Genomic DNA, 26,100 nt, shown 5'->3' with positions numbered 1-26,100 from the left:
GCACACTCAGCCAGGAGCAGTCCCAGAGCTCCAGGGGCACACAGACATAGTGCCAGCCCCAAGGGCCTCCCTCAGTTCTGTCCCACCCCAGGCTCTTTGCTGCCTGCCTTTCTCCGGATCCCTGCACACTCCTCCGTTCTCTCACCCCCCTTCCATCTCCCCAGGCTTCCAAGCAGACAGGCTTGCACCTTGGTCCTTTCAGAGTAGACGCAGAGGTGCACTCAGCTCTGCCTCCCATTTGGTGCGCTGGTCTGCAGCACCTCCCCGCTAGGCGACCTCCATCAGCCCTGTGTGGCCGCTGGCTCCGGGGGCCTCCTGCTCTCCTCCTCCCACTTCCAGCCCCTGTCTCTGGTCAGACTACATTTCCTTGCACGTGTAATCCAATAACTAACTGTCGGGTCTTGTTGGAAGTGATTCCTCCCGAGGGCACATCCTCTCTCCTAGCCTCTTATGTAGAGCGAAATTAGCCACAGTAGGGTTGGACGTTCTCCCACAGAAGGTAGCTTTGAGATGGTATGGTTTCTTTGCTGGGCAACATTGAGACTGAGGATGTGAACTAGTGGCAGTGACACATGCCTTCAGGACTGAATATGAACACAGCTGTGTCACTTATCTTGCTCAGCATGGGCCTTCCCTTTGCATTTTTTACAAAACATCCAGTAGACAACAGAAAGGAAGTGGAAACAAATGCAAACATGAGTCCTCTTCGACCAGGTTCCCAGAATCTCTAAAACTTGGTTTAGTTTTCTCTATCTAAACCCCTCTGCTCAGAGTTCTGAAAATGCCCATGATGGCCCTGGGCCGCACCCCTGAGGCGCTCGGGCGCCAGGCTTCTCGCCCTCTTCTAACAGTTGTCCCGGAGCCTGCAGCCCTAGTCGGAAAGAGAGAGGATTGGCACGTTACCTTTGGGCGTCTGGCACCCTGGCGTGTGGCTGAGGGCTGCAATGTCTAAATGAAGTTGACAGATGGTCAGTGTGGGCACCGGGGAAGGCAGCTAAGGAGGCTCCTGGCGGCACACCAGCGGCAGGACCACTTGGCCCAGGATGGGCCAGGAGGAGGAAAAGGAGGAGGGGGAAGAAGAAGAGGAAGAGGAGGAGGAGGAAGAAGAGAAGGGAGAGGAGGAAAAAGAGGAGGGGGAGATGGGGGAAGGGGTAGGACGAAGAGGGAGGGGGAAGGGAGGAGAAGAGTGGGGAGGAAGAGGAGGAGAAGGGGTGGGTCTGCCCTGCGGGGGGGGGGGGGGCGGCTGGTTTCTGGGATGGGAGGCAAGGGTGCTGTAAGGCGCAAAGAGAAAGGAAATTCCATGAAATCAAAGGTGGTCGAGTCTTGCTGAGGGTGGGGCTCCTCCTAGCAAAATATCAGTTAGTCTGTGATCCCTGGGTTGGAAAGAGAGTGGGTACGGGAGAGGGAAAGAGGCCGAGGGAGGAATTAAAAGACCTAGGCGACCCCGCAGAGCGAGGAACGAGATAAGAGCGGGAGCCGGCCGCCAGGTTGGGAGGGGAGGAGGCAGCGCCGCGGCGGAGCGCCCTCCCCAAGGCGGCGCGGCGCGAAGAGGGGGCAGGGCGGGGTGGGGGAGGAGGGAGCGAGCTGGGGAGGGGGAGGGGGACGGGGAGGGGGAGGGAGGGAGCGCGGCCGCGGGGAGGGCGCGGGAGGGAGGAAGTCTGGGAGACAGAGCGAGGAGCGCTCCTGAAGGGAGACGTCGGGCTCGTCCCCCGGGTCCCGGCCGCGGTCCCAGCTCGCGGGCGCAGCTGCCCGGCCCCGGCCGCTTCGGCTCCGCGGCCCAGGGGCCATTGCGCAAGGCAGGAGCCCGAGGCTCGGGGGAGGGATGCGCCGGGCGTTGCCTCCGGTCCGCCGCCGCCGCCGCCGCCAGAAGCCCCAGCGGAGCTGAGGGGGGCGACGCCGAAGCGCTGGCTCGGAGTGGCCACGGCTGCAGCCCGGGCGGCGGACTAGGGCGCTCGCCGGGCTTCTGGGCCGACCCCGTTCCGGCGCCTCCGCTCCCGGCCCCAGGCCCGCCCCCGAGGCCCGGCGTCGCTCCCGGGTCCCAGATGACCACCGAGGGCGGGCCGCCGCCGCCCCCGCCGCGCCCGCCGCCGGCCCCGCTCCGCCGCGCGTGCAGCCCGGCCGCCGGCGCGCTCCAGGCCGCCTTGATGAGCCCGCCGCCCGCCGCCGCCGCCCTGGAGACCACCTCGTCGTCGTCGTCGTCGTCGTCCTCCGCCTCCTGCGCCTCCTCCTCCTCCTCCTCCTCCAACTCGGCCAGCGCTTCCGCGGCTGCCTGCAAGAGCGCGGGCGGCGGCGGCGGCGCGGGCGCCGGGAGCGGGGGCGCCAAGAAGGCGAGCTCGGGGCTGCGGCGGCCCGAGAAGCCGCCCTACTCGTACATCGCGCTCATCGTCATGGCCATCCAGAGCTCGCCCAGCAAACGCCTGACGCTCAGCGAGATCTACCAGTTCCTGCAGGCGCGCTTCCCCTTCTTCCGCGGCGCCTACCAGGGCTGGAAGAACTCCGTGCGCCACAACCTCTCGCTCAACGAGTGCTTCATCAAGCTGCCCAAGGGCCTCGGACGGCCAGGCAAGGGCCACTACTGGACCATCGACCCGGCCAGTGAGTTCATGTTCGAAGAGGGCTCGTTCCGCCGCCGGCCGCGCGGCTTCAGGCGGAAGTGCCAGGCGCTCAAGCCCATGTACCACCGCGTGGTGAGCGGCTTGGGCTTCGGGGCCTCGTTGCTGCCCCAGGGCTTCGACTTCCAGGCGCCCCCGTCGGCGCCGCTCGGCTGCCACGGGCAGGGCGGCTACGGCGGCCTCGACATGATGCCCGCGAGCTACGACGCCGGCGCAGGCGCCCCGGGCCACGCGCACCCGCACCACCACCACCACCACCACGTCCCGCACATGTCGCCCAACCCGGGCTCCACCTACATGGCCAGCTGCCCCGTACCTGCCGGGCCGGGGGGCGTCGGTGCTGGGGGCGGGGGCGGGGGCGGGGACTATGGCCCGGACAGCAGCAGCAGCCCTGTGCCCTCGTCCCCGGCCATGGCGAGCGCCATCGAATGCCACTCACCCTACACGAGCCCCGCGGCTCACTGGAGCTCGCCCGGCGCCTCGCCTTACCTCAAGCAGCCGCCCGCCCTCACGCCAAGCAGCAACCCCGCGGCCTCGGCCGGCCTGCACTCCGGCATGTCCTCCTACTCGCTGGAGCAAAGCTACCTGCACCAGAACGCCCGCGAGGACCTCCCAGGTAATGGAGCGCGCCGGTGCGGGACCGCTGGGGACGGGGTGGGGGGGCTCCAGGCCTCTGGGCTCCGTGGCTACTGCCACTTCCACCGAGTTGCTGCAGCCTGGGGGCCTGAGGGCACCGGGAGGAGCGGGTGCTGGAGGGAGCTGGCACCTTATTCATGGGGCTAGAGGACTGGGGTCATACTGCCCTCCCCCACATCCTTGGCCCAGAGCTGGGCCTCCAGAATTTGCACTGCTGGGAGGATGATGCAAAGTCACCAGCCTTCTTAGGGTCTCTGGGTGTCTCTATAGATTGCAGATCTCAAGTCTCAGGCCTGACATAGCATGGCCTCTGGGAACCTTGGCCCTGAGCTGGTTCCTTCTGTCTTTTTTTTTTTTTCTAGTTTGTTTTGCTGTACTTTCCTCTAAAAGTAAATGTCAGAAAGGGGGATGCTCTGTATGCTGAGTGTGGATGGGGAGGGGCCGCAACCAGGCAATTGTTGAGAGGAGGGGAAATGAGGGAGGAGCAGAGTGGGGTCCCAGGGTCTTTCACAGGAGTGACATGTTGCCAGCGGGGAGGGGCGCCAGGCTGTTGAGGAGTTCCCTACTCCCCCCACAGAGGACCCACGTTGATGACACATGAGTCTATACTAGGCCAGCAGATTTGAGGCCCACGTTGTGACTCTCCTGAGAAATGCCTGTCCCTTGGATGCAGCTTGTAGTGTTACTGGTGTAAATTGTGTTTATCTGAGATTATGAAAATTTATTGACTTGCCAGGGGCAGTGAGAGGTGGGAGGGGACAGATGGGGTGGAGGAAGACGTTCGAATATTTAGCCAGGTTTATCGGACAGTGAGATAAACTCTCTTCCATTGACCCCTCCGAGGACCACAGGCGGCAGATTAAAACTGAGCTGGTCCGCCCGTCAAAGGATGCTTAGTTCCCACTTACCTTCCGCCGATTAGAAAATGGTTCGCCGAATGATGCATACATTATCTGCTCCGGCCTCGGTGTGCGACGAGAGCATCAAGGGAGACGGGAAGCCTAGAAATGGGCAAAAGATGTTGGTTCCCTGGACGGTGAAGTTTCCCAAATAGGCCTTTTAAATGCGGGTCTCAGAGGTTAACTAAACAAAGACCGTCTCGGCAGGACCACACCGGAGAGGATTTTAGCCTGACTTAACCCACTGAGAGCAGAGTCTTGTTCAATTTTATGGGAATTTCAACAAGTAACCAATACAGACGACCCTCTCGTCTTATTTTTTTTTATCCCCTCGGATTGGCTGTCAATCACCGCCCACCCCAGGCGGCGCCCCCTGCCCCGGGCTTGCCCTCCCGCCCACCCGCTTTCCTGGCGCTCGCCGCGCTGCCTCTCCGGGCAGGCAGGCCCTGCTCAACTGGAGCCCAGGCGCCGAGGCTTCGCAGCAGCCGTGAAACAGGTCCCTAAAAGTTTAAAACAAAAAACTCGTGGGAAAGAGACTTCTGATCCTTCCGAGGGGCTGCCCTCGCTCCACTCCACACACCCACACCGGGCTCACGCACAAGTCCCAGAAAGGCGGGGATCCGGAAGCCCGACTCTGTCTTCACGAGAAGGAAAACTGCAGCGGGCAGGCCGGCCGGCGGTGCCCTCCCCGGGAGCCTCGCACCACCTCTGCGCCGAGTCTGGGACCGAAGCCCAAACGGGACACTCTGCACCTTCCTCGCCCTCTGGCTCCCATCCCTCTAGAATATTCTTCTCTAGGCCCTGGTTGGCATGTCTCAGGAGGGCCGGGTGCGCGGCCGCCCTGCGGGGTCTGGTTCGGAGTGTGCGCCCCGCCGGGCCGAACGGCCGCCTAAGAGCGGAGGGCCGGGCGATGAGTGGGGAGGCCGAGCGGGACCGGGGCCGCGGGCCAAGGAGGCCCCCCCAAGCACGCGCGCTCGGGCCGCGCCCTCCCACTCCGATGGGGTGGCCAAAGCTTGTGTGCTCAGGGAGACCCCTGGAGAAGGAGAAGGCTTCTGTGCTCCCTCCAGTCACAGCAAAGTACCCACGGCGGCCCTGGCCGGGAGAGGTGAGCCTTCGCGCCGGGCCCGGCCTCGGCTCTTTTGAGATCCAGGGACTGGCAGCGCGATGCGCCCGTGTGCAGGGCGCGGGGACCGGCTGCTGCTTTCCGGGGTCCGTGCGGTGCAGAGCTGGCGACAATAGGTGTTATCCGGCAATAAACGTAGGCCGAGTCGCGGGTCATTTAGCAGCCTGGTAGCTCCATAAGCGCTGGGACACGGCCAGGCCGAGGCGACGCGAGCAGGGCATGAGCTCCGCGGGCCGGCGGTGCGGCCTTCACGCGCTGGCAGCCGAATCGGGCCGGCCCGCACCGCGCACGGCTGGCTCCGCAGACTGCAGCGAGCAGGCCGGCCCCGGCGGGCAGAAGCCCGGGTCCCCGCTCGCCCTGCGACCCCGGCCGCCTGCGCCCTGAGCCCGGCGGCGCCGAGAAAGCAGAAGCGAACGTTGGCGCGCGTCGGCCCCGAGCGGCTGGGCCCACGCCCTCGGCCGAGGAGCGGCCCGGGAGACGGTGCGGCCTTCTCGGTGCTCGCGCCGCTCCCCGGCCGCCGACGCCGCCACGTGCCGGCGCTCTGCCGCTGAGCTCTCCCCGACGGCCCGCTCTGCTCCGGGGCCTGGAGACCCTCGCAACCACGGGGACGTGCCCTCTCCTGCCCGGCCCTTTTTCTCGCGATGGGATTCTTTGAGTCACCCTCTTTTAGCATAGGGAATGTCCCTGCTGTGGGCTGCCACTCGGACCGGGTCACTCGGGAAATAAGGCAGGAGGCTCGAAACAAGAGGTGAGGTCGAGGCGACAGTGGTGTTTCCGGGGCAGGAACCTTGGCGTCCGCAGCGAGGGCTCTGGCGGCGCTCAGGCCCCGACCTGAGAGCCTGGTCGGGCGGTCCCGATGCCGGCGCTCCGCCCGCGGGTAAGGCGCGCGCCCGGCCCGGCCCGGGGAGGAGCAGGGGAATTCGGGCGCCCGGGCCAGCCTGCAGTGGGCACTGGCTCTGTGTCTGCGAGGGCAGCACAGCAAAGCAAAACAATGATTCCAGGGTCTTCCTATGATCTACAGGTTGAAGCTTTGAGACACTTCTAGAGCTGGATTTCCTTTACCGCTTTTATAGCAATAGACAAAAAACAATACACCAATCCTTTTTTTAACCTCGAGTCAAAATAAGACACGAGTTAAATTAAAATTTAAAAAATAATATGCCCCATCCTTAGCTGGATGAATTTGTTTCTGAAAGGGCTTTTCTTTTCTTTCTTCTTTCAGTGGGACTGCCTCGATACCAGCATCACTCTACCCCAGTGTGTGACAGAAAAGACTTCGTCCTCAACTTTAATGGCATTTCTTCTTTCCATCCCTCTGCTAGCGGGCCCTATTATCACCACCACCACCACCAGAGTGTCTGTCAGGATATTAAGCCCTGCGTCATGTGAATAGAGGGAGGAGGCCAGCCAAGGCCACTCTCTCCGTGGGGCAGAATGAGCTGAGGTGGACCCAGAGAATGTGCACCCACAGCAGTAAGTAGCACACCAGTCACTTAGCCAGGTGAGCACTGTTCACTGAGACTTGTCTCCGTTGGTAGATGGACGCCCCCTGCAAGGTTAATGCCCCAAATATGTGCAGGCTTCCGGTAAGGGGCCAGAGAACTGGGACCTCCACTTCATGGCTGCAATGGTAAAAAGCTACCACATGAAAAACGTAAACTTGTAACTCTGGGAGCTTCACTGCCTTCAGTAATCAGGGTCGGGAAAACGCAGACTAGTTGTGTGTGTGTGTTTTTCTTTGCCTATGAAAATTTGTGTGCTTTTCAAACAGGCAGTACTAAGCACAAGACTTCAAGAAAGGCTCCTCTTGGTGCCCAGCTGAGTAGGAGAGTTCTGTGTTGCCAACACCACGTTTGGATACAGGTGCCAAAGAACATTATTGAGAAAGTATTTAGAAACAATGTGTCTAGTTTAAGAAAGTGGTTTTCAGTATTGTGACAATACAACGTTTTCTACAAGGTTGTTTTCTACCACCATATTTTAAAGATATTGTTATGATTTTCGTGTATACTCACACTTTGCTTGTATTTTAAAAGGAGAATATATTTGCACTTATGTATACTTTTACAGTTTGCCAACCTATTTTGATGTAAAATTTTTTCAATAAAATGTATATAACAAATAGTTGTTTAAGGATCTGTTTCCTCTGCGGGCATCCCACGATGGCCGGCTTCTCTTCTCCACCAGCCAGCAATGCAACTCTACACTGGCTTTTTTTTTTCCAAGTTATATAATTGACGTGGTGTGGGGTCTATGCCTTGAGTAACACAGGCCAGATTCTGATTGTGGGTCTTCTCAGGAGAGAAAGAGAAGAAGGAACCCTTTCTGTTATTTCTTTCTTTCACCCTAGCTCTTTCTGGCTAAACAAAAACCAGAAGGTGAAAGGAACTTGAAAGAAAAACGAGGCAAGATAAAGAAAGGCAGAGTTGGATTTGAGGACACTGAGTTTCATGCCCTTTTCTGCTCTTTCCTGTGCCCAAGGAGCGTGTTGCCTTTGGCTCTTTCCTCCCTCCCAGGAGCACAGAGTGGAGTGACCAACAGAGTGGAAAGTCACCGCCTGGGGCTACCCAGGACGGGCTTCCCCTTTGCAAGTCACAGTTTTGTTGCGTGTGCTGATCACCTTTTGTGATGGGAGGGGGTCAGATCCTAGAGGGGAAGGCTGCAGACAGTAGTGAGCCGTCTCGGAGAGACTCACCTTTTGTAACTTCCTTGGAGAGTGGCAGACGCGGGGCCCAGCCCTGACAAGGTGCTCTTTGGCTGCTGTCTGTGCCCACCCTCCCATTCAGAGAAGGGACGCCCTGCTTAGCAGCAGCCCCACCAGCCCCACACATCTCTCTTCATCCTTCCTTGTCCCCTCCACTCCCTCCTTCCTTCTAACCAGGGAGTCAAGGGTTTCCCTCAGGATTCCCCCAGCCCTTTTCCTTTCCTGCTCGGTTTCCCAATCACGAATGCTACAGCGGGGCTGGTGAAGCTCAGGATGGCAAAGAGGAAAGAGGTCGACTGGGCAGGAGGACTTGGTTCCCACCCAGCCCTGCCTTGTCCCACAGCCCTTCAAAGTCATGGGCAACCCCGCAGACCTGAGGGGGAGAGCGCAGCTTCTCAACCCACAGTCATGCTGTGGCTTTCTTCTCCAACTTGGGGCTGCTTTCTGTTTTGTTTTTGCTCGTTTTTGAAAACTCACCTTTGTTTCTTGTTCCCTGAAAGGTCTTTCTCCCAATCAATAACGAGGCACTTAATACACTCAGTAGATATCTCACACAGGGCTTTTGTATTACAAGTGAATTTCAGTCCAAAGGCGGCCTCATTAGTAAAACATCTTGTTTTCAAAAGTCTTAACCATCTTTTAATCCTTAGGCTTCCTTTCTATATTTTCCAGAATTAGGGAGTGATTTAAACATTTTTTGTGTCTCCATTATCATATTTGCAGTTAAAGCTTTTTTCTTCCTCTTTTATACTGAGCTACACGGGGGCCTGCTATAAATTATGAAGTCAGTTTCAGAGTTTGCTCCGACCACAGTGCTGTGTTTACATTCCTTCCAAGGCAGCCGGCATGGTCGTAATTTATATCCTAAACACTTGAACGTAACTTGTTTATACAGAGAATGACAGGACCTCAAAGACAAAAACGCTGGTATCTGACCGCATTGGAAAGGCCAGCGCGCCCCCTCGTGGTACGAGGAGACCCTGCACACGGTGGTTCGCGTTTCTTTCAAGATGCGCAAGAACTCTTACAAGTGACCCATTTCGTGGTGCTTTTCTATACCCCTATGATGTGGGGATATCGGTCCTATTTACAGATCTGCAGTCGGTCATGACTGTCAGGGGTTCGACCCATGTATTCTGATTTCGGTTCATTCCACACGTTCTCCCCGACATCGCATATACGAACTTTGCTCTGACCCTGCAGACACAGGCACTATGACCACCTTCACTCTGAAGCAGAGTTCTCAAACCTGAGCGCGCTTCGGAAGCACTGGGAGGCTTATGGAGCACAGGCTACTGGGCGCACCCCCGGTTTCTCATCAGTTGGTCTGGGGCGGGGCTCACGAGTTTGTATTCCTAAATTCCCAGGTGATGCGGATGATGATGGTCCAGGGAGCACACTTTGAAAATCACACGTCTAGAAAGGCAGTTTGAATTACAGACATTTTACAGGTTCAGATGGCCAGGTGTTAAGGCTAGTCTATAAATTAGTTAAGCAAAGATCTAAAAAGGTTTTTCGAAAATAGTTTGTCCACCCAAATGCATACGTCTGTGGTTGATTGTTCCCTGGGGAAATGCAACGTCTAATTTTTTTTAAAGATTTTTACTTTTTTTCCTTTTTCTCCTCAAAGGCCCCCAGTGCATAGTTGTATATTTCAGTTGTGGGTCCTTCCAGCCGTGGCATGTGGGACGCCACCGCAGCGTGGTTCGGTGAGCAGTGCCATGTCCGCGCCCAGGATGCGAACCGATGAAACACTGGGCCGCCTGCAGCAGAGCCCGTGAACCCAACCACTCAGCCACGGGGCCAGCCCCTGCAACGTCTAATTTTGAATCCTGCACCAAAAGGTAGAAACTCCTCGTTCTTATTCAAATAGACTTTCTCATTCAAGTAGACGTCTTATTCTAGTCGACTTTGCAAAGAAAAGTCAGAGGGAATCACTAAGCCTACCTGCTTCACCAGAGCCGCGAGTCTGGGCACTCACGGCAGCCGCGTGCGAATGCTGCAGAAGGAAAGGGGTGGTGACTGGAGCAGGTGGAAAAAGAAACTCCTTTATTGGTCATAAAATCTATGAGGGAGGAACAGGGAGAAGTCAAAGAAAGGGGGGCTGCAATTTCAGTGTATAGAAATAGCGATTGTTAGATACTAATGGGTCAGGCTGAACACAGTATGGGGAGACAGGAAGAGTGAAAGAGAGGGAGATAAGAGAGAGGAAGGAAAAAAGGGTGAAGGAAAAGAGAGAGAGAGAGAGGTGGAGGGAGAGAGAAGGAGAGGGAGGGAGGGGAAAGAGAAACAGAGAAAGAGAGGGAGGAAGAGAGGGAGGGAAAGGAGAGAGAGAGGAGAGCAGAGAGGGGGAAAGGTGGAGAGGTGGGAGGGAGGGAGGAAAGAGGGGAGAGAGAGAGAAGAGAGATCTGGAGAGGAGGAGTCTGAAAAATATCTCCTGAGTTCCCATCTCAAAGCGAGCAAAACAGCCTTTGAAGCTGGACTGCTGTCCTCAGAGGCCACTGTGATCTCTCCAGGTCTCTCATGCCAAAGTGTTGGCTGAAAGGCCCACATACTTCTGTTTTACTTGGCTTCCGCCTGGATTCTAGGGAAGTAACTGAATTCTCTCGTTGTGCATGCTCAAATTTTCTGAACTGCTGCAGCAACTTCTAGGGAATTTAGGGAGAATAATCTTGAATTACGTTTTAGAAAATAGAAGTCTGATTTCTGGGGAAAATCTTCAGGCACACAGTATGTGTGTGGTATTAAATAGAATTAACACCTCCTTCCCGAAAGGAAAACTCTCTTATAGATTCATATATACCTAATTACTGTGCATGATGGTGATTAATTCAGAGCAGGCACTGACTGATTTAGAATGGAAATGTATTTTAATATATTTTATCAGGGCGGAAATACATTTTACCAAACCTGCCTCTATGAAACACTATCTGAGCAGGAAAACACCACAGATGCAGATATTGGGTCAAGGCGGGCCACAGCACATAGACACCAAGATCATTTGGGAAAAAATGCAAGTTCTGGAAGTACTTTCAGAGTTCAGAGCGGCCCAAGTCCACAGCACTCCCAGTGATGGACACTCAGCTCTCCAGTTCCTGGGAGATGTGTCCATCCCAGGGCCGAATTGCCGGTGCTTTTGGTGCAAGTGTGTGCGGGTGAGAAGGGAGAGGGGGTCTGAGGAGCATCACGGAGGCCGATACCCTCAGAAGGCGCCATCCCACCCCTCTGGGCTGGGAGCCGCTCAGCTCACAGACGAAAGAGACCCCAGGAGCCCGGGCCGCAGCCGGGCAGCCACTCCATTTCCCAGATGCACCATGTCACCTCGAGGAACTGGCAGAGCCAGAACCTCCAGAATCACAAACTGCTTTAAATTTGAGTCTGGGCCCCAGAGTATGGGAAGAGGAAGGCCTCCTTTCTCCTCTCTATCCTGGTGATCACCGGGGCAGCCACACTGTCTCCCAGGAGATGGAGGCGGAGCCCAGGGACAGCTCCAGGCAGTGGGCTCAGGAGGCAGCTGGGGTGTGTCCCTTGGTCTGCCACAGACCCCTGCGCTCCCCTCTGTCTACAGGACTGGGTGTCATTCAGGCTTGCCTTAATCTGCTTAGGTGTCCACACTAGTTCCCCTGTGTGCAAAGCAAGTGTCCTGCACCCGGGCACACATCAAATCACCCAGACAGCTTTGACCCAGCCTGGTCCCACACAGTCACACAAACCTCTGGTGGGACTGATGCACCAGGAGCCTTGGAAGGTCCAGGCTGGGTGGCAGCTCGGCCCTGAGCCCCTTCCTTTGTGTTCAGGGCGGAGCCACAGGGAACGGAGCTGCAGGTATACCCTCACGGGAATCAATGACAGGTTCTTTCCTAAGAGAAAAGGCGGGTTGGAGGCATGGGCAAAGCATAAAGACATGGGCTGGGGCCCTTGGCTGTCTCTCAGGGCTGCTGGGTCCGGCCAACGGGGCTGTGCAGACTCAGCATCACTACAGCGGGTCACCATGAGTCTCAGACCACGGACCCAGGGACGGAGCCTTACTGCCTGCAGCGTCCTACTGGGTAGTTGTCAGTATTCTAATTGCACGGTGGCAGTAACAGTAAAGATGCGAGGTCCCCAGTCCCTATGCACTAACATAATAGTCCCGCAACAATTGCCAAAAATCAGGGCCCGCCCCCCCCCCCCCCCCCGCCATGACTGGGAGACAACCAAACAAAGGAAGCGTGGTGCCCAAGGCCAAAGGCTTCAGAGCCATCGCTTAAAGAAAACACACACCTGCAGACACACACTCATGCTCACACAGATGCACTCACAGACACGCACACAGGCACACACACAACCTTCTATTCAGTTGTGGTTCCAGCTCCAAGTACTGAAAGGCTGACGTTGTATCACACTTGCCATCTTTCCAAATTGATCGCAAGGTTTAATAATCACCTTCTGAGGTTTCCTTTTCTCTAACGGCAGGACCTTTCCACTCCTCTAATTCTGGAAACATAGAAACAGTCTCTCTTAAATTAAATTGTGGCTTTTGTTTCTGAAGGCCAAACTAAGCCCCCGGCTGTAGACAAGGCTACCAACTGGAACCGGGCAGAGTGCAAAGCTGTCCAAGATGCGCACAGGGCCTCCGTGAGCAGCCCTGCCACGGGCCTGGCTGTTTATGGCATGGCCCGCAGAGGGTGCCTGGGCTGCTCCTCCAAGGGGCGGGGTCTCAGTGGACTCTGCTTTGATCAGCCTCTGAGCACTGGGTGTCCCTCTGCAATGATAAGAACAGGTCTGGTGGGCAAGAGAGATCCCTCTTATTTTTGGACCCTCCGTCTTTACAGGAAGGTCCCAGGTCTCAAGGGAAACCAGACCAGTGACCGGCAGGGAGTCCTCAATCTGGATGTGAATCGACCAATGCCCCAGGAATACACTCAAGAGTATGCACTAACTTCAGGTCTTCACTAGTGGAGGAGCAGACAGACCAAAGCCCACAAACAATCCCCTCCAGGCTGCAGGGGCAAAATGCTCTTCCTTATTGTTCCCTGGAAATAGCTCCTGGAGACAGCACATGTGCTAAAGAAAACATCTCAGGGAGGTCTTTAGACTGCCTCCCCACCCTCACCCCCAGGACTCCCTTCCAAACAGCACACCCCAGTCACTGAGCACAGTGGGGCACGACAGGCAGGGTGTCACAGGCGGGCAGAACTGGGTTTATTGAATCCTAGCCCTTCCTCTTACTGTGTTGCTTAAGTTGGCTGTGCCACAGTTTCCTAAACTAGGCAACGGGGGTGCTGATACCAACCTTGAATATTGATGGGGTGGTTAAAGGCTCTAAAGCAGTTAGTGCCTGGCATAACCTAGAGGTCAGGATATAGTCCTGTTTTCCTCCAGCACAGAAGCGTGGCATGGCAAAGCTGCAGAAGGCCCAATCTTCTCGTCTTACGCAAAACTGAGTCCCAACTAAGTCCTAGATAGAGACAGGAGAAAGGCTGCTGCCATCTGTATGTGCAGATGGAGGAACTGAGGCACATGAACCTTACAAGGCCATTGTATTAGTTTGCTAGGGCTGCCCTAACAAAGTACACAAACTGGGTGGTTTAAACAACAAGAATTTATTCTTTCACAGTCCTGGAAGCCAGAAGTCCAAAATCAAGGTGTCGGCAGGGTTGGTTTCTTCTGAGGCCTCTCTCCATGACTTGTAGGTGGCTGTCTTCTCTCCCTGTCTCCACATCATCTTCCCTCTGTGTGTGTTTCCCCTTTTTATAAAAAGGACACTGGTCATATTGGATTAGGGCCCACACTAATGACCTCACTTTAGCTTGCTTACCTTTGTAAAGACCCTGTCTCTAAATAAAGTGACTGGGAGTTAGGACTCTAACACATCTTTTTTGGGCGAACACAATTCAACCCATAACAATTATAAACCAAGCTCACCCCAGAACAGAAATATACTGTGGAAAACAGCATGGAGATCCCTCAAAAAATTAAGAATAGAACTACAATATGATCCAGCCATTCCACTTCTGGGTATTTTATATAACATTATGTAAATTTCAGGTGTACATTGTTACATATTTCGTTTTCTGTGTAGATTATGTCATGCTCACCACCCAAAGACTAAATTCCAATCCATCACCACACACATGTACGTAATCACCACTTCTCCTCCCTCCCCCTGCCCCTCTGGTAACCACCAATCCAATCTCTGTCTCTATGTATTTGTTTGTCGTTCTTTTTATCTTCTACTTATCAGTGAGATCATATGGTATTTGACTTTCTCCCTCTGACTTATATCACTCAACATAATACACTCAGGGTCCATCCATGTTGTCACAAATGGCCAGATTTCATCGTTTCTTATGGCTGAGTAGTATTCCGTTGTGTATATATACCACATCTTCTTTATCCATTCATCCCTTGATGGGAACCTAGGTTTCTTCCAAGTTTTTGCTATTGTGAATAATGCTGCAGTGAACATAGGGGTGCATGTATCTTTATGCATTCTCATTTTCACGTTCTTTGGGTAACACTGCTGGGTGTTTATTCCAAAGAACACAAAAACACAAATGCATAAAGATACTAATGAATAAAAATAGAATACTACTCAGTCATAAAAAAGATGAAATTTTGCCATTTGCAACAGCATGGATGGACCTTGAGGGCATTAGGCTGAGTTAAATAAGCCAGACAGAAAAGTCAAATACTGTATGATCTCACTCATAAGTGGAAGATAAAAACAACCACAACAGCAACAAACAAGCATTTAGATACAGAGATTAGATTGATGGTTACCAGAGGGGAAGCGGGAGAGGGGAGGCAGAAACAGGTAATGGAGCTCATGTGTATGGTGGCCGATGGTAATTAGTCATTGGGTGGTGAACATGATTTAATCTACACAGAACTTGAAAAATAATGATGTACCCCTGAAACTTATATAATGTTATAAACCAATGTTGCCTCAATAAAAAAAGAAAGAACGAAATATACTTGTTTTCTTATGGTCCTCAACCCAGGGCCTCCTGCACCGTCCACACCGTTTGGGGGTAAGCAGACTTTCTGAAGAGTGCTAGTGAGAGCCAGCCATGGAGCACGGCCTCCTCTCTCCGCCCGTCCCCTTGAGCACGGAGTGGCCTGGAAGCTCGATTTTTTCTTTCAGCTAGAAAACACTAGAGCTGGCAGGTCAGTGAGCCCCAGCCAGCCTGCATTCTTTTGGGCAAAGCCTCAAAGATCCTAGTCCACAATTCCCTGGGAGAGGCCGTGGTGCCGCTCACACTACATCAGACATAGGCGCTGCATCAAGGATCACACCTCCCAAGTGAGAAAGAAGACCGGGGAAAAGTGCTTCCCTTTTGGGAACAGGGGAAGAGCTGGTGTTACCAATACAGCGTTATGACCTTGAGTGTGAGGAGAAGCAGCTCCCTGTTGTGCTGCAGATGCTCAGGCTCTCTGCTAACCTGCCTGCATGGTCTGTCAGTCCTTAAAATAGTCCTATGAGGCTTGTATTACAAACCCATTTCCTAGATAGCGAAGTTGCTCACCACTGCACAGGTGGTAACTGAGAGTGTGGAAACCTCCTCAGCCGAGTCTGCCGGCTCCACACGTCTGAACCGGGCAGTCGGGAAGAGCTGCGGTGGCAGCCACCCGCAACGAGGGAAGCCTCTCTGAAGGGCAGGCAGGCCCAGCGCTCCAGGGCCTCTGCAGCGTCCACCCTGGCAGCTCATGAGACGCTCAGAGCATCTCAGGGGGTTTGTCCAGGAAGCTCAGCCCGCACCAGAATAGACACCACCCATCCTCATCCCACACAAAACAACAGACCCTTGAGGAGCCCAGGCAAAGGCAGTGGGCCTCCAGGACTCCCACCCTTTCTCCTAAGGTCTCGAGTGAGAACCAGCCCCCCGGCCTTGCACTGGCAGGGGTGGGATGCTTTTCTGGGATCCCTTGCTGAGCAGGCTCAGATCCACCCTCAAGTTAACTTCCCACGCAGGGTATAGTCTGGTCTGCACACAGAGAAAGAAAGCAGCAATTCCAGGCCTGGCAGGAGTGGAGTTGGGGACATGTGTGGTCTGAAAATGAACTTGGGTGAAGCCTGGAGAAGAGAAGAACCAGCCCTCAGCATCCAGAATGAGCCTGGTCCAGACTCCCTTATAAAGGACTCCACCCCCATGGGGCCATTGCCAGTGAACTGAAATGTCCCCACAGCCTTGGGGAGACAAGATCCGCCCTTGGAGGGACCCCTGGCAGAGGGAGCACAGCCTCCGCTGGCAGGGCCTGCGCTTCCCCGTCCTCCTGAAGCCCAGATGTTCTCTCCAGCTGGTTCTCTGGTCGCCGCTGTAGCACTGTTTCTCAGACCATCACAGAGGCTGAGTCACTGAGGGATTTTAATTTGGAAAACAAGATTACAAAAGAAAGAAAGAAACCACAATTCTATTAACAATTACACGCAGAACAAGGCCAAAGTTACAACTTTCATTTTTCTTCCCCAGATTCAGTGCTGCCATTTGATGAGGCTTTTCAGAATTTCCAAGCAGGCCCTATTCTCATGGAACAAAGGCGCCTGCAGGAGGAGCGGGCGGTTTGCTTCTGGGACTTTCATTTCCTTTACATCAAAGCCCAGATGAAAATGTTCAGTTTGATCTAACTATGGGGGCAGAGAGAGCATGCAGAGGCTTTTTAGAAAGAACCAGAGTCCAAGATGCCCTCTGAGAAACACATTGAACCCTGAAAGCAAGTATGCCAGGTAAGGAAGAACTAGCAGGCAGAATGGGACCCTCAAGGCCACCCAGCTTGTTATCTTGTGCCCTGGAGGAAGGGTGAGAGATCTGCACCCTCGTGAAACTGTGACTTGAAGACCACCCGAGCTCTTGCCGCTGTGGTTTTTAAAGGCAGCCTCTGAATCTCGGGGCAGCAGCTCAGCACGGGGCAGCGGCAAGCTTTGTAGTCCTGTCTTCCTGCCGGTCCGCTTCCAAGTGCGCGAGCAGCCTCTGTCACTGCCGTGTTGCATATTTTCAGATCCAGCCCGAGGCAGATGATAGGGCCACAGGAGGAGAGTCCTTCAGGGTGTCTTGTTTGGTTTGGAAATATTTAAATGTCTGCTGCATTTCCTCCCAGAGGGGAAAAGTCAGGTCCTGTGGGAGATCCCAAGATTCTGGCCACAGCCCTGCAGGGACCCCAGCTCCTCTCCCCCTGCCCTGGGCCCAGACCAGTGTGCCCCCACCCTCACCCCCACCCTCCGCATCATGAGAAACTCCAGACCAGCCCAGACGCTCCCCACAACCTGTCACAGTCAAGTGACTCGGCTCGCCACTCTTTCTAAGCCAGTGTAGCAATTGTCTGTGATTACAGAAAACTTCTCAGCTCCTGGAAAAATCGCCAGCACGTTATTAACCTCTGTGGTGAGACACATGTTTTCCATAGATTTAAATGCTAGTGGCCACCACAGATGAACATAGCCTTTTAGGGGGAAGAGCGTGTAATTAAGACATAATCTCTTCTGCTTTGTAATACATGAAGCAGTAAATGGCTACCAAGATTGATTAAATTCTCCAGTTTCCCTTTGGCACGTAGGCACCCCCAAAGCCATAAAAGCAGTGGGGACCGCTACCCCTTCATAGCCTGTGGCCGGGTGGACTCACGGCAAGACGCATGCCTCTCCTTGGGGTCCTGGGAGCAAGATGTTGATCAACCTGAGGTTTTACTCTAACGCCCACCTTCAGAGCACAGCTAGATTGACAGAGGAACGTGGGAAAGCAGGATATGATGCTGATTAACTGATATGGAGTGGGCCCTGCTCAGTCACAATACTGAGTGAGGCAAGGATTGTGGTGAAAGGAGATTTGAGTGTGTAAACACACAGCGCGCCAGCGAAGCTTCCTGCAGGGGCGCATGCCTGCCTCTGGGGGAAAAAGCACGGCACGGTTTTCCAGGTTGGTGGGAGTTTTCTGAGGCCCGCCCTTGACGGGTTAAAACATTGAAGACTTTTCATCTTGCACCTCTCCATGTGAGGGAAAATCCAATCATTTTATGTTTCTCTGTTCAGAGAGCGAACGTGGGCTGTGGCTGATCGTCCAAGGACATAGATTTGCCCCTCATGGGCGACCTACAGTCTCTGCACTGAGGTTCTTCCAGAGCATGTAACCTTTATCTCTGCTGTTCAAGTCTTATCAAAAGCCAGTTTTTAAGAAATAACACTTGTGAGAGATTACCCAAAGATAAGCAGTCCATCTATCCTACATTCCACCCTTAGCGCACCAGCCCACCAGAGAGCTCAGGACTGGGGAGAGAACTTCCGTCACGCAGGCAGGTACCCCTGTGAGTTGTCCTTGGGCCTTAGCCTGAAGCCCGCACCGAAGACATCAGGGAACAGCTACTTGATTCTCGCTGGTACGTGATTGGAGGAGGGCTCTTAAGGACACGTTCTGTTCCCTCCGGGATCCTATAAGTACAGGTTTACCTCTAACCCGTGGACTTCCCATCACATAAGTGACAGTCACATGTCAGTCGCAGCTCTGGCCACAGGAAGGTTTCTGAACTCGCCCCCGTCCCGCCCCCAGCTGTAACTGTGCCTCTGCCCCCTGGTCCTGCCTGTCTTCCTCGCCCCTGACTTCTTCCCCTATCCTAAATACATCTCTGCAAGTTGCCTCAAGCTTCCTTTCTTTTTTTCTGTATCTTAGAAAGCTTCTGTTTTAATTTTCAGTCTTTTGATGTGTTATTTTATGTTTTAAATTTTATTCCACTTTTTTTTAAAGATTGGCACCTAAGCTAACATCTGTTGCCAATCTTCTTTTTTTTTTTTTTCTTTTCCTTCTTCTCTCTGAAGCCCCCCAGTACACAGTTGTGTATTCTAGTTGTGAGCGCCTCTGGCTGTGGCATGTGGGACGCCGCCTCAGCATGGCTTGATGAGCAGTGCCATGTCCATGCCCAGGATCTGAACCAGCGAAACGCTGGGCCACCGAAATGGAGCTTGCGAACTTATCCACTCGGCCACGAGGAGGGCCCCTTATTCCACTTTTTAATGAATACACGCACATGGCAGACATGCAACAGGCCCACAAGTCCAGAGAGTGAAGATCGCGGCTCCCCGCTCTGCCGCCACCCCTCCCCCCGCAGATGCAGTCCTGTCTCCAGTCCCTTGTGTGTCTCTCAGAGAGAGTTGACACCTATATAAACATATGCATGTAAATGAACTTAACTTCCTTATTATAATTTTGATATGTACTGAAACTAAGTAAAATTTTCTCCAACCTTCTAGTTGGTTATTTCCTTTTTATTCATACGTACTTACTGATCAGAACTTATAGGTCTTGCTGAAAATAGCTGCGAATTTTCTGAAAAAGACACAGATGCAAGCATAAACTGCTTTTTTAGAGTGTAGGAATGGATAACATTTTTTCTGCCTAAACTGTTACCCAAACAAGACTCAAAATCTAGAAAGAGAGGAGAGGAGCGTGAAGCAAAGGAATTCAAAGGGCTCGTGTCACCTCCTGCAGCCGACTAGGATAGTGCAGCCATCTGTGTAGCTGCTGTGTCCATGTGGCCCCGGGGGAGTGCACTATGGGAGGGAAACCTCAAGTCATCGGTTTTGGAGCTTCAAACACAATCTTGTGGCTTTGGGTTTTCTTACGAGAATCAGAAAAATAAATACACTTTATTTATATGTAGATGGAGAAACCATTGAACTGTGTTATAAAACGGCAATCTCAGGACGGGGTAGGGGAGGCACGACAAGCCATCTGTGTGCCCCGTGGCGGGGCCTGAGCTCTGAGTCATCCCGTCACCACTCAGGTGAGCTGGGGCAACAGCCCTCACTCTAGCCTCTTAGAAAATAACAAAAGAGTCTGCCCAGGTTTGGGGAGAGGAGAGCTCTAGGTCTCCTTGTCCGGGTGGCCGAGGAGCCAAGGTCTAGGGCAAGTTGACGGCTTGCAAGTGGAGACAGGACACCGTTGTTCTAACCTGGCAGGGCTTGTGCTTCACCGAGAACAGACGGTCTCAAGTCGGAGGCGAAGGGGAGTGATGAGAAGAACCCAAGCTCCCACACTATAGCAGCCAGCTCCCGTCATCGTCTCATCGAGCCCGCAGTCAGCCTCGCGAGCTAGGTCTCATGTCATGTTAACAAAAGGACACGAGGCTAAGACTGGTGAAGTGGCTCTCCACACACAGTAGCGCAGGTTACCGAAGGAGCAGGAGAGGAAGCCAGGCTCTGGGCTGTGACTCTGAAAGTGGACCCCTTGCCCCGCAGGGGTGCAGAGAGGGAACACGGCCTTCCTGACTTATCAGTCCCTTCAGAGATCTTTGCAGAAAAATCTGAACCATTCTGACAAAACCAAGAGCTCAGGTCTACAGCAGGGGTTCTCACTGGGGACAATTTTGACCTTCAGGGGACAGTTGACAATGTTTGAAGATAATTTTGATTGTCACACTGTGGGAGACAGTGGTTGCTACCGGCATCTAGTGGTTAGAGTTCAGGGATGCTGCGAAACATCCTACAGAGCACAGGATGGCCCCACAGCCACAGGTTATTTGCCCCAAGATATCATACAGACTGACAGAGAGTGAGAAACTCTGGTCTATTGGCATAAAAAAGTCAAGGCTTATAACTATTTAAACACTTTGTTTGTTTGTTTGTTTGTTTGTTCGCTTGAGAAAGATCAGCCCTGAGCTAACATCTGCTGCCAATCCTCCTCTTTTTGCTGAGGAAGACTGGCTCTGAGCTAACATCTGTGCTCATCCTCCTCTACTTTATATGTGGGACACCTGCCACAGCATGGCTTGCCGAGGGATGCCATGTCCACACCCAGGATCTGAACTGGTGAACTCTGGGCCGCCGAAGCGGAACGTGCTCACTTAACCGATGCACTACCAGCCCGGTCCCTCAACACTTTTTAAGATGAGTTGTAGGGGGCCGGCCCAGTGATGTAGTGGTTCAGTTTGTACACTCCACTTCAGTGGCCCAGGTTTTGCTGCTTCAGATCCTGGGCACAGACCTACACATCGCCATACTGTGGTGGCATCGCACACAGAAGAACTAGAAGGACTTACAACTAGGATATACAATTATTTACTGGGGCTATGAGGAGAAAAAAAGGAGGAAGATTGGCAATAGATGTTAGCTCAGGGTCGATCTTCCTCACCAAGAAAAAAAAAGATGAGTGGTAGATTTTCAAGGAGAGCACGCTTCTCTGTAACCACCTATATCCCCACAATTAAATGTCTTGTGTCTTTTGGTGAATGGTGTACTCCTGTTAGCTCCTATCATTGGAGATCTTATTGCCCAAATAAGTCTATTCTCAGTAAAATCTACCTAAAGAAACATTTCTTGATTTGCTACAGATTTATACAATAAGACGAAGGGGAGGCTTCACGTTCATATGGACGCCGACTCCACAGGATCTGCACTACACGCCAAGAGGAAGGGTGGGATACATCCACAGACAACAGGGCACTTCTTGTGCACAAACATATTGACTTTGAAAACACCAAAACTTCAAATGATTAGCAATTGTTTGGAATTCTTGATGAAATGATTTTCCTGGAGTTCCCTGGGTTCACCACGGATTTCAACATTACTTCGTGATGGCAGCTACTTTATCATCATTCCATGTCTATCTCAGACACAGATGCAGCTTGGGCTGAACAAACCCACAAGGGACTCAGGAGGAGTCCCAGCACAGTGACGGCCCATCGTCCCCCAGACAACAAAGGAGATGTCTGTAACGTGGCTTCCCCTCCTCTTCTCTCTGGGGCGTCCGTAAATCTGGCGGTACTGGAAACCACAGGTCCAGCACGGAGTAGCTCAGCCAGCTAACACAGAAATGATCACGAAAGCCTTCAGCAATCTAAATCGCTCTCACTTCCTGTCTATTCTTCTTACCCTTCTGTTCTAAAATTTGCACTAATTCTGGAAGTACCATTTGACTAATAAGAATATATACAGATTAATTCTTAAACCAACAACTTAAGTTCCTCAAAAGCCATTGTTTTTTTAGTCATTGTTATAAAAATTTTTTAAACAAAATTAATTAAAATTTGAAAAAAGAAAACAAATCACCCATAATTCCACACCTTCTGGAATGTACATGTCAGACACAGAAGGAGGAAGGAGGGTGAAAGTGGGCCTGCAAACCGGAGCAGACACAACCCATGGAAAGCTCTCAGCTGCAGCCAGAGGCGGGCATACAGGGTGTGTGGGTTTTCCACAAATCCATATTATTGTGTACAATCTCCTCATTTTTAAATATTGGCTCATATTTTTTAAGCGTTGTTCCAGCTAAATAAAACACATCTGAAGGTTAAATTCAAATGTCACTCCACCAGTTTGAAAACTGTGGTATACAATCTTGCATCCAAATAAGGGTAAACAGAAGAAATTGATGTGACTCTATATATTTCTACAATCCTTATAATCAGAAAATATTTGAAGGAATATTCAAATAATAATATAATGGATAATGAATAATATATAGGAATATATATTCTTGAATTATAATGAATATATTGGATTATAATGAATATAATGAATTATATTAACGGATCTTAGGCCTCTGAACTTATTAAGAGGATATTGAAATAAAAATGTAGCTAAAGAAAAGATGTTAATGAAACTCCTTATTATACATTTTTACCAGGAAAGCATATCTTGGGCCATCATACCTGCATGTATATAAATTAGAACTCATCTTTACCAAGAAAAACCTACTAGTAATATATCAACTGAGGATGAAATTGAGAAGATTCTTGGACAAACAATGAAGTCAGTATGATACCTGAGGTCCAGGGCTCCCAGTACCAACACAACTAGGTCAGAACATCTTTGACAAATTATTAAACTGTTAAGAGTTGGAAAGAAGTCCCTTTTCAATGCTCAAGCCAAAAGAATTAAGTAGTCCGTATCATAAGTGAATGTAACTGCAGAGCATTGCACACTCAATTCTGCAAAGAGATTTCCATCTTTGCAGTAAGGGGAACAAGCGTGGTCATTTCAGGCACAGAGAGCAGAGGGTATCTGCCACAACTTGGAGTTCTGAGTTTGTTCACAACTCAAGTTGCTCAAGTGCTAAAGTTTGCCCTTTTATTATTCTTTGAGCATCCTAGACCCGGGGACTATAGAGATAAATAAAAGTGATATGGTCCCCACCCTCACTGAGCATACTGCCTGGTGGGGAGATGAGCAAGAAACACAAGGACCTGAAGTCTACATAATGGTAAGAGAGTGCTGGGTGCAAAGAAGGCAGCAAGCAGCCTGTGGGAATGCCCATGGGTCCTGTCTTACCTAAGCAATCTGAAAATAAATGGGAGAAAAATCAAGACAATCAACTCTCAGGGCTGCGATTTGCACCCAATTCACACCCCCAGAACTCTTGCCTGAAGCTGTTAAAGGCGTAAAGTTTCTTGGGGGGGGCGGGGGGGCGGGAAGCTTGGAAGTGTGAAGGTGAAAGTACTACACAAATATTTAGATGCTGTCGTTAGAAGCAATTATGCCATTTGAAGGAAGTAACTCATTACCACATTGAGACAGAGTTAGGGTACCAGAACCAGAACACAGAAGGGCAGCCATTTTTCCCAGCCATGACCTTGTGTGTGGAGGGTGATGAGGCAGTCCCTCTTGCAGCTCACCCTGGCGACCTGGTATCTCCTGATAGACTGCTAGTCCCTCAGGCGGCCTCTGGAGATCACCCCCAATCTGCAAACTCACTCTAGGAAGAGGAAAGCTCCATCCAACCCCACAATTTAAGAAGTACCTGCTCTTCTGAGGCGATTTCATCTACCGTCACCAAAAATGATTTGCTATTGAGGACATACAGACAACCAACACTTGACCGTAAAACAGGAGCCTGGCCAAGCACAGATTTATTTGTGTTTCCTGCTGAGCTGGCTTGAGCAAGGGGCTGCTGATGAAGTGCTGCAGAGTGTGAGATCAGCAAAGCGTCTAACGCTGACGCTGGCCACGTGACGGACGAAAATGCCAAGTGCTTCCAGTAATTCCCTTCCATCTTCTTTATGAACAGAGGCGAGAATCCGGCTGTGTGGTTTTCACAGACAACACCTATCTTCAACAAGAATCTAGCCAAGTTTCCTCCCTCAGCTATTTTATTGCCAATCACAATATGGTTTTAGCAAGGCTGCCCGAAAACATGCACATCACCACTTCTTGATGCTCCTTATCAAGACCCGCAGTCCAGCTGATGGAGCCACAGGAAGGCTGAGACCTTACAGTGCAAAACAGTGACATCTGCCTTTGTTGATTCACACACACATTGAACATCTGCATGTGCAAGTCCCTTCCACAAAGCTGGACAGTGGTGGCATCTCTGGTGAGAAACATGGAGTTGGAGACCAGCACAATGGGGATGAAACAGGCTGTCGTGTAGATTAAACAAGGTAATTCAGATGAAGCGCTTCAAACAGTTCCTGGAACATAGTAAACACTCAATAAATCTAGCCAGGATTCTGATTTCCTCCTCACCTTTCACTGCTGGTCTCTTAACTTTTCTGGGCCTCCGCTTATCAAAGAGATGGGGCCAGGTGATCTCTAAATGTCTTCCTGGCTCTAAACTCTAACCAGAGGACAAGGCCTATTTCAGGGGCTTTCAGAACAGAAATCTCTTTTGAAATCCCAGGTAAGGATTTCAAGTTCCAGAATAAAATGGGGAGTGCGTTCAAACAACTTCATCTGAATGCCAAGATTAGCTGCCATCCCCAGACTCATGTGGGACCATGAAGTATCTTGGCCGATGCATGTGACAGAGAGTGTCTACTGGCCCTACATTCACCAGGCAAGAAAAACTGAGTAACTCACAAATTGTCACATTTATATAGATAATGATTTTTATCTTTGTAATAGCTACCGTTACAGAACATTTATATGTGCTGGCTCCCATAGTAGGTGTTTTATATGCATTTTCTTTAATCTTCCCAGTAATCCATCAAGTAGATTTTTTTTCACGTAAAGAAACAAGGATCAGAACGGGCATATCACTTGCCCAAGGACACAGAGCTGTTAACTCCATTCTCAATGGTGCAGCCTGGAATTTCATCCAAGTCTATGAGGTTTGGAAGCCCACTCTCTTTTCCCCGTGTTATGGGCCCCAAGTTTTTGTTGAACTTTTTTACAGGAGGAACTTTCATTAACGTGTGTAAAACAACAATGCCTCTCCCACTTTCATTGTCTGACTCCAGGGAACACGTGTAGGGGAGGAGGTCATGCTACAGGAACTGAGAGGCTGCACAGTCTGCTCAGACCAGATCACAGAGAGGCAGCCGGGGGGCAGCAAGGCCACGCAGCCTTTGGGGGAGTCATTCCCCACAGCGGTAAACAGGAAGGCCCTTGATGCTAACTGTACAGTGAAGAAAAGCCACTCTCAAATTTCGACCCCCTGTGGCTTCTCATGATGGGAAAAACCAAGCCTAGCAGTGTCATCCACCACCAAAAAGAAAGGAGCCCCGAGGCCTTGGAAGATGGACCACCCGGGAGAAGCCTAAGCGGGACCAGGCTTCCCAGTCCTGAGGGGGGACGTGGCGCACCAACATGAGAAAGTCACCACCGTGAAATGCCTTCCAAACCTCCCCTCCAAGCAGAAGCTCAAGTCAACCCCTTGAGCAGGGAAAGGGCAGTCTGGGGGCTTTGCTTCCACCCGGGTCCTGCCCCCAGCATTTGGAACCTCCACTTGAGGCACAAAGTATGGTGTCTTCTCCTCTTCACTCAAAATCTGGCTTTCCTTCCCAAACGCCCAACCTCCACTCTGCACACTAGTACTCCTTCTTCCAGCCCAGGGTCGTCCTTCGACTCTTCTGCAAACACTTCCACGACCCTTGTGGAGCACAGACTCTGCAGCTGACACTGCTCCCATCCAGTGGCAGGCGTCAACAGCTGGTTTTACAGATGAGCCAAGTGAGGCTCAGAGAGTAACTAATTTACCCATGGTCACAGAGCAAGTAAGTGGTAGAATTGGGTTTCCAGGCCATGTCAGTTGGCCCCATCCTGCTGTCTCACTCTTATACCAAGGGAAAATAGAGACAAACATACGAGAAGGTAAACAATAAAAAAAGACAATCCAAAAGCAAAGATGTGCCCAAAGCTCGGCCCAGCGCATCTCTGAAATTCTTGTGAGGCTGGGCACCCAGCACCAAATGGGATTTGGGGATCGGAGTGGCAGCAGG

At 52.1% G+C, this 26,100-nt stretch overlaps 1 protein-coding gene and 1 long non-coding RNA gene across 2 annotated transcripts in view; one reads left to right on the top strand and one right to left on the bottom strand.

Annotated features, from left to right (window-relative positions):
• LOC139045900 (uncharacterized) overlaps positions 1 to 1,101 on the bottom strand; it is a 67,587-nt gene extending 66,486 nt beyond the window's left edge. Inside the window, exon 1 of the long non-coding RNA XR_011505269.1 lies at positions 904 to 1,101. This is a non-coding gene — a long non-coding RNA (uncharacterized lncRNA). The remainder of the gene's footprint in view (positions 1 to 903) is intronic.
• Positions 1,102 to 1,897: 796 nt separating this feature from the next.
• On the top strand, positions 1,898 to 7,386 carry FOXF2 (forkhead box F2). Its single transcript, XM_014859579.3, has 2 exons — positions 1,898 to 3,228; positions 6,493 to 7,386. Exons 1-2 carry the CDS (start codon positions 2,043 to 2,045, stop codon positions 6,657 to 6,659), a joined length of 1,353 nt encoding a protein of 450 aa, XP_014715065.3. The 5' UTR covers positions 1,898 to 2,042; the 3' UTR covers positions 6,660 to 7,386.
• Positions 7,387 to 26,100: the final 18,714 nt, after the last annotated feature.

Source organism: Equus asinus, chromosome 8, assembly GCF_041296235.1.
Source record: "Equus asinus isolate D_3611 breed Donkey chromosome 8, EquAss-T2T_v2, whole genome shotgun sequence".
In the NCBI taxonomy this organism is placed as follows: domain Eukaryota; kingdom Metazoa; phylum Chordata; class Mammalia; order Perissodactyla; family Equidae; genus Equus; species Equus asinus.
This window is presented reverse-complemented; position numbering and strand designations above follow the sequence as displayed.